The 8866-nt window shown below is 29.5% G+C and overlaps 1 protein-coding gene and 1 non-coding gene across 2 annotated transcripts; one reads left to right on the top strand and one right to left on the bottom strand.

The window, feature by feature from the left end:
• Positions 1-602: 602 nt before the first annotated feature.
• TRNAV-AAC lies at positions 603-676 on the bottom strand. The gene has a single exon. It is a non-coding gene; the product is annotated as a tRNA-Val (tRNA).
• A 61-nt stretch (positions 677-737) lies between these two features.
• On the top strand, positions 738-4708 carry LOC107021412. The gene is made up of 10 exons (XM_015222104.2): positions 738-991; positions 1303-1374; positions 2059-2138; positions 2503-2602; positions 2686-2739; positions 3061-3138; positions 3344-3441; positions 3533-3590; positions 3984-4105; positions 4230-4708. Exons 1-10 carry the CDS (start codon positions 779-781, stop codon positions 4390-4392), a joined length of 1038 nt encoding a protein of 345 aa, XP_015077590.1. The 5' UTR covers positions 738-778; the 3' UTR covers positions 4393-4708.
• The last annotated feature ends 4158 nt before the right edge of the window (positions 4709-8866 follow it).

Here is an 8866-nt window from a genome sequence, read left to right as displayed (position 1 = left end):
AAGATTTGAACTTAAACTCCTATCTGATTATGCAAATCAGATCTACTATTTTGGTACAACTTCTACTTGTATAACCTACACTTAAAATCTTTATTTCTCTTTTCTTTTTTCATTGTTCACTCAAGTGTGTACAAAACTTTATGAACGATGAAAGAAAATTACAATATAAGTTCAAATAAATTTGCACACTTCACAACTAAGGCTAGGAGAGAATTATAAAGTGTTTTGAGGACTGCTCTTGTTAAGAAATAACCTAAGAGACTATATATCAATATATAACATTTTTACACTTTTTCAACTAATGAATTATGAGTACCATCAATGAGTGAATATTTTGATTTAAAATGCATGTAAATAATATCTAGCATTAGTAAACGATGTTGCTCATATGTTAATTTACATGTATCAATTTTTGTAATATGTACACATAATTATATGTACTTGTAGTATATCAATAAGTAAAGTTTTGTCTAAAACGATAACAAACGTTTTATTTTAAAGAAATATATAATGTTTATTAATTTTTAATAAAACAAACCGACACTCAAAAAGATTACTAAACTCTCTGCATTACTACTATTACGGAGAAGAAAAAAGGAAAATGGCGTCGCCCGGGTTCGAACCGGAGACCTTCAGTGTGTTAGACTGACGTGATAACCAACTACACCACGACACCTTCATGTTAAACCTTTGTCAATGTCTTTACATAATTGTTATATATAATTGATGCAATCTTTTTCTCTTCCATTTGGATTGAGAACCAGAAGCAACAACAAAAATGGTAGCAGCAGTGATAGTAAACTCACTAAAGCCATTAACATGTGCTCCATTTTTTTCTTCTCTAAATAGCTTCAATTGCCCATGGTCTTTTGTATCTATTCCAACAAAACATTCAAGATTAAGACCCTTATTGACTCAAATGGCAGCAACTGGTGAAGTAGAGCCACAAGTCATTGACTCACATTTACATGTCTGGGCATCCCCACAAGAGGTAAATATCAATAAATAGGATCACAATTCCAATACTTTTCCTAACAGAATTGGAAAATCTAATAAACAGAATAATTTCAATCATTTTTCAAATAGGATTAGGCCATGTGGGCTTTGGCTGGAACATGGGCAATAGCCCAACAATTTTATACTACTTTTTTTTGTTGTTGTGGGGAATTGGAAAAATTGTTATAGCTCTCATTTTTGTATTCCCTTTTCAAATTGCTTGAAAATGTGCATTGGGTATGTTGTTGTTGTTTTGGGGAAGTGAAAGTATGAGGAATTAATGGGTGTTTATTTGAAATTTGTTAGGCTGCAGAAAAGTACCCGTATTTTCCTGGTCAAGAACCTAGTTTGACTGGTCATGTCGAATTTCTGCTGGAGGTAAAGGGCTTCACCTTTTTTTTATATATTAAGATGTTTGATTGATTGTTATCTTGCTGTTGATTCTGCTTGTTGTTACTGCCGAGCTGAGGGTATGTCGGAAACAACTTTTGTACCTCCTTAAAGGAAGGGTAAGGTCTGCGCATATTCTATTCTTCCCTGACCCCATCTTGTGGGATTAGACTAGATTTGTTGTTGTATGTTTAATTGATCAGTTGATGATGTTATAGATGCCTCCTTTGTGTATGTTTAGTATAACTAAGATGTGTTGGATGATTTTAACTTGTTTGAAACATTTTTTCAAGATCAGAAGGCAAAATTACGTTTGTTGTGGCGAAAAGATTTCTTTTGGAATAATTTCCTTGATGATATCATTTTCTAGTGTTTGGTTGTATTGAATTGTTAAAATGACTTCCAAAATGTTTCCTTTATCAAATATCTAATGTTTATTTACGATCAGTTGTTTTACTGAACACTTAGAAATTGATGTCAACTTTTATACTTTAAACATCATAAACACAGCCACATATTTCTTAGTGTAGTATGCAGTTAAGCATTAGAAAATGATTTGCCAAAGTAAAACATCTCTATTTAAAATATTTCTGATGAACCAAACACACTTCTTCTGTTGTCAACGTTAAGTGCTAAACGTCACAATGCTTTCAATGTTTATGTTTTGAGCAGTGTATGGAAGAAGCAGGTGTTGATGGAGCACTTATTGTTCAGCCCATTAATCATAAGTTTGATCATTCTTATGTTACGAGGTCTCTTCATTTCTCTCCCTCTTTTTTGGGGTTGTGTTGTAAGAAATAGAGTTCCAGCTTTAAGTGAATACAACATATTCCTTAAGTAATAGTTTATAATGAAAAAATTGTCAATTGTCTTAACTGAGATGTGCGTACCTTCAATACCTTAGTAATTATAACATCTCCGCATAGGCCTTTGACCTTTTAAGGATATTGCACACATGCTATGTACCTTCTTATTTTCTCCTTCACTTAAACTGCATTTGGAGACTTATTTGTTTGTGCATTCTTCGGTCTTCTAGTTGTTTAATTATCTCTTGTTGTTGGGGGTCATATTGACTTGAGAGGTCTTTCGTCCTATGCCTAATTACTTCTATTCCAGTGTGTTAAAGAAGTTCCCTTCCAAATTCGTCGGTTGTTGCCTCGCTAATCCAGCAGAAGATGGGAGCGGGATAAAGCATCTTGAAGATCTGGTTTTAAAGGTTTGTAACAACTCATTATTTTAGATATAGCATTTTCATTCTTTAGGAATTAAGTTGACATAAGATATGTCTGCTGATTCTAGGATGGTTATCGTGCTGTTCGCTTTAATCCGTATCTTTGGCCTTCTGGTGAAAAGGTATCAATCCTTCCATCAATATTGATCTCGGAGTTTATTTTGCCTTTGCTTTTGCACATTAAAATTATCAGAATATGAGGCACATTAAACTCATTTATAGATTTGTTATGTTGGAAGAACGTATGAAGTTCTCTTTTAACCTTATTTTTCTTCCTGTATGGTTAACTAACTGTATGAGAAGAAACACGTTACGATCAGAAAGTAGAAGAAAAGAGATACACATCTGATAAATCTTGTACTTATTAATGAATTCAAATTCTAGTGTGACAGTGAAGTGCGTGAACTTGTATTTGGTAATTACCATGTTTTATCTTTTATCAGATGACAAATATAATCGGGAAGGCATTATACTCAAAGGCTGGAGAGCTTGGAGTGCCAGTCGGTTTCATGTGTATGAAGGTACTTAAGTTACTAGCATTCAATTCTTTAATTTGGAATTATATTAAAACTCAAGTAATAATGTGGTATAAGCTGTTTACTTTAGGTACTATTACCGGCTTTTTTATTAGGGAGAATCGATTTAACTCAATGATTTTCCGTGAATTTTCTCTTCCGCTATTAATAATGATGTTAATGGTAGACTAACTATGATGGATTTGTTCAGGGTCTACTTTTGCATTTGCAAGAAATTGAGGAGCTGTGCACAGAATTTCCCTCGACTGTAGTATTGCTTGATCATGTAGCTTTCTGTAAGCCCCCAAAGTAAGCCATCACTGAAGTTCTCTTCTAAATCATCATTCATGCTCGAGAATACAAAGTATAATGTTAGGTAATTTATCTAAATGTCTTGTAGAAATGATGAAGAAAGACGAGGTTACTCAGAGCTGTTAAAGCTTTCAAGATTCCCACAGGTAACATTTACGGAAAATCATGCTTGATTCCTTTAATCTACACTTTTTTAGTTCAATATTTAACATCTGCACGTTAGCTGATTCGAATTCTGTAGAAGACAACTAAATCTGTGTAAACAAAAACTAACCAATTAACATGTTCATATGATTCTAAAGCTTTATAATTGGGGCTCAATGCATTTGAACTTTCTTTTTTACTATAGCTTGATTATATTCTACAATTTTGAACATTATTCTGAGGTATTCTTGACAAATCCCTTCTTAGTGTTTACTCACAACAGACTTAAAAATGCAATTACCACACTATTTCCTGCTTACCCTATTGTTATTGCCAACAGTTGGCTTAACGTCGTTGAGTTGATTGATATCTGAGCTAGTATTGAATTTTGGCAGGTATATGTAAAGTTTAGTGCTTTGTTCAGAGTGTCGAGAAATCCTTATCCATATGAGGACTTGTCTCAAGTTCTTCCCCAACTAGTCTCCAGTTATGGTGCACATCGTATCATGTGGGGAAGGTAATAACTGACGTTCTTATTGTTCATTACTCGTTAAAAGTTAAAACAACCTCAGAACTTCTAAATTGAGTGCTAAACTGCTCTCTAGTGATCTCTGAATTTCGAATCTATGTACCTGCTGCAGTGATTTCCCCTATGTTATTGCCGAATGTGGGTATAAAGAAGCAAGAGAAGCAGTTTCTTATCTTGCTAAACAGGGACATTTACCTTCTTCTGCCACGGAGTGGATCATGGGTAAAACAATTATGCAGCTGTTTGACGGAAAATGGAGTCCTGTAGCTAATTGAACACGAAACTTGACAGATAGTAATAACAGGTTAGTTGATATTTCAAACATGTCATTGAAACCTTAGTTGTACTTGAGCATATCACAAGCTCTACGTACGTGTTCACGGGAATCTAGTAACTTTTGCTCATACACTGTATTGGAAAATTTGTGCAAGCCACCCCCGTCTTGTGTGCTTGAACCTGTTGGATTGTAATGCTCGATAACCATTTGCTGATAATATTATACGAGAACCTTCAAGTTGTACATCACGAATGATTTCTCCTTCGGGATGATCCAATATATATATCACTCTCTGTTGAGTCTGTGCTTACCTATTTCTTGATGGCTTCACATTTCTCAGTTCAGTGGACTGGGCAATTTCTTCATTGTTGAGTTGTTATATGTTATTGGAATTTTACTGTTGTTTTTCTTTTTGGTTTCTCACCTAGTGTCCGTGCCCGTATTGGAGCCCACTAAATCTGGATCACGCTCTATAGGGCCTATTCTGAGGTGACTCATCCAACTAAGATTTTCTTTCATACCCGAAGCATAAAATTGAGACCTCTAGTTATATGTTGGGTAACTTTCAAAAACAACAAATATTATGCCTTAAATAAGACTCATTATAGCTACAATTTTACTGATCACAGTTTATAGCTATCTTTTGGTTTGCTAAACATTTGTATTTGTTATATTTTTTAGCGGGTTTCGGAGAATAGATACAAATATAAATTGATTTGTATCAAAATGAATACATATAAGGAGGAGAGAAGTGAGCTAGATCGAGAAAGGGAGGAGAAAGGATGAATAAATGGTGTATTCGTTTTATCGTGAATACAATTGTTATAGAATACAAATACAATTGATACAAAATACAAATACAGTTTTTTGAATACAATTGAAATAAAATGCATTTCTCTCACCTATATTGATATGATTGGATACATACAATTTATACATAATACATTTGACGGAGAGGATAAATGCATGTTGTATGTTGTATTCATGTGAATCACAAATACAATGGATACAAAATGCAAATATAGTTGGTACAAAATACAAAAATAGTTTTTCGAATACAATTGACATAAAATACAAAAAATTTATCTATATTTAATTGAATACAATTAATATATAATACATTTGAACGTATTTCTTATTGGTTGGGAGATGGATAGAGAGCGAGAGAGAGAGGGCGCAGTGGGAGCAGAGAGAAAAGAGAAATTTGCTAAAAAAGTCTGCGTATAAATATGAATTTTAAATATTTTAAACTATAGTGGTTTATCATAAATAAATTATTTTAAACTATAGTGGTTTATCATAAATAAATATCAATGTCTTCTCCTGCACCACCTTTTTTTTTCTTCTTTTTTTTTATAAATATTTTAGTCATTAGTCATCTCACATGTGGTGTTATTTTCTTAATTATATTTTATTTGAAGTACAAATTATATATTTTTATAATGATTTTGTCCAAAAAATTGAAAGCACCGTAAAAAATCCAAAAGGTAGAAAATACAACTTTTTTGGATTTATAAATTAACACTATAAATTTGATTAGATATTTAAAAATTCGAATCAATACGCACTCAATGGTAATATATGTTGGATTTATACGTATAAATATTGTTTTTGACAATGTTATTTCACGTTCTTTAAGAATCGACATAAAAAAAAAAGAAAAAACTACTTAACTAGACATACATCACTATCATATATTAACCTTATCTTTAGTTTCAAACAACATATGTTATCACTTTTAATATTTATATGATATATTTTTAAAAGATACAATCAGATACATAAACTTCTTGAAAATGAAATTGATTAATTATCTTAACATTTAAGTACCTAAATTAATAATTCAAATTCGATCTCTCTCAAATTACTTTTCTCTAAGAAAGAATTTATATTGTTCATATTATTAATTTTAAAAAGGTTCACAAACTAGGTTCTACACTGATTTTGTTTTTTCTTGAACTACTTTTATGGCTTATCATTCTCAAAATCGAATAATTTTTGTATAAAAGTACAACACATTAACAATAAGATAAGCAAAATAAACACCTTTTTATTTTTTATTTTCACTCATAAATTTGTCATTGCAGGATCCGACTCTTCTTTATATTATGTTTTAGAAATACAAACTAAAAAAAAAGAAGATACATACGATAAAAAATCATTATTTTTAAATCTAAGATCATTACCTTGGAAAATATACAATATATTTCTGAGATACAAAATTGAAAAAATAAGGATACATGTTATAACTATCATTACACATACATTTAAAATCATTACTATTCAAAAGATATACACTATGTTTCATACATACATTCTATAAAACTTAGATACATGCTAAAAAAAAAATATTACTCTTAAATCTAAGATCATTACAATTAGACAAATACATTATGTTTTTGAGATACACATTTTAAAACATCAAGATACATTCTAACAAAATCATCAAACTTAAATACAATACCATTACTCTTGAAAAGTTATACATGACTAAATTGTTTTTTAAAAAAAAACTCATAAACGCAAGAAAAAGAAAAGATGAAGTTTATAGAACTATTTTGGATTTATGATATCGTTATTTTAGAAAGATTTGTTAGAATATTCTAGGAAATCTATAAATCTATTAGAGTTGTTAATTAGTACTCGAATACACTTCACACACAATTAATTCAACTCGAAATTTAAAACAACTGAATATATGTGCATTTGACGAGTAATGATACATGTATTTAAAGGTCAAATATGATATAGAAAGTAATATTCTATCCTTTTTTAAGATACAATAATCATGATGTCGTAAATATAGAAAATTATTAAAATATTGAAGTTATTCTTTGACACGTTTTTCATATTAACTTTGAAATTGAGGAATATATATTAATAAATGTTCGTCCCATTTCAATTTGAAAAGAACTTAAAAAATTATATTTTATTAGGAATTTTTAAAAATCATTATCTAAATGAAAAGGAATAATGAGATTATTACTCTCTTATATATATATATGACCTATATTATCGATTTAAAGATTAGGAAGAACAAAAATACTTTTCCCTTTTATATTAGTTAAAGAGGTTTTATAAGAAAAAAAATAAGAAAAAAAGTTCTTTTCGGAAAAAAACATTTCTAGGAAAATAATGTATTTCTTAAAAAAGAAAGAGTAATGTGCTTACTAGGAAAATGAGTATGTATGATCCACAACCACAAGTAATAATAAAAATACTTCTACATCACATAATTAATAGCTAAAATATTATTTTTGAATCAAAATATTAAATAAAAATTTTAAACTAAGCTATACAGAAAATTAATATTTTAATTTAATTTTGGATCATTTAAAAACATTTTTAACCCCTTTCCCTTAATAAAACATGTAGAACCGCATAATAAACTATTTTAGATTAAAACATGATATACCTCTCAACTTTGTCATTAGAGCTGATATACCTCTTGTTATGAAAGTGACTCATATATATCCCTACTTATAAACAAATGGCTCACATATACCCTTTTCCTCTAACGGAAATGAAAAAAAAAATTTAATCTAACTTTTTATTATTTTTTTAATAAAAAATATTATCCCATATAAGTAAATATAATCCTCATTAAACATATTTTTTTTTGACTTTTTTTTTGTTTTAATGACTAATTTAGAATTATTATTTTGATAATCAAATTTATTTATGTTTCACTAATATTCTTGTAAAACTTATTGTAGATGACCAAATTTTTTTCTTCAATTACAAAAATCAAATTACAATATAGACAAAAAAAATAATTTAAATTTTTTTTCTTTAAAAATAAGGAATAAAAGAAAAAAAAATAAAATAAGAATAAGAAACTCAAACAATTATAATAAAAGAAGTCAAAATAATTTATGTATGAAAAAAATTGAAATATACCTTGAACTTTGATAGAAGAATCATATATATACACCTAAATAATTTTTTAAAAAAATTCAAAATTCAAAATATAAACTTAAAATTAATTTTTTTAACTTCCGTTAAATGGCGGTTATATGTGAGTCATTTTGTAATGACAGGGGTATATTTGAGCCGTTTGTATAACGGTAAGGGCATATATAAATCGTTTTCATAACGAGGGATATATCAGCTCCAAATGACAAAGTTAAGGGATATTCAGACCCTTTTCCCTTTTTTAATTTGTTTTGGTTTTCCAAAGTGTCATAAATTCTGTGGATATAGACTTCTTTTTATTAATAAAGATTAATAGGATACTCTATTAATCTTTATTTGTCAAAGTAGGATATTTTACTTGTGTGCAAGTAGCATATATATAGTACCTAAACATTAGTGTTGTTAATAGGATCATTTGTGCTTACACCTCTCGCCTATCGAAGTTCTGTTCAAAAACCTCGTCCGAGAACTTGTATAGAGAAGGATTTCCCGCGGTGCAGCAGTTCTTCCATACCTATATATATATATATATATATATATATATATATATATATACT

The sequence above is a fragment of the Solanum pennellii genome, chromosome 1 (genome assembly GCF_001406875.1).
Source record: "Solanum pennellii chromosome 1, SPENNV200".
NCBI classification, from domain to species: Eukaryota; Viridiplantae; Streptophyta; class Magnoliopsida; order Solanales; family Solanaceae; genus Solanum; species Solanum pennellii.
This window is presented reverse-complemented; position numbering and strand designations above follow the sequence as displayed.

Excerpts from the sequence above, each read along its gene's own strand:
- LOC107021412 (XM_015222104.2), top strand. The coding sequence starts at position 779 with ATGGTAGCAGCAGTGATAGTAAACTCACTAAAGCCATTAACATGTGCT. Across the intron at positions 992-1,302 it reads TCTGGGCATCCCCACAAGAG|GCTGCAGAAAAGTACCCGTA; the intron begins GTAAATATCAAT and ends GAAATTTGTTAG. Across the intron at positions 3,442-3,532 it reads GCTTTCTGTAAGCCCCCAAA|AAATGATGAAGAAAGACGAG; the intron begins GTAAGCCATCAC and ends AATGTCTTGTAG.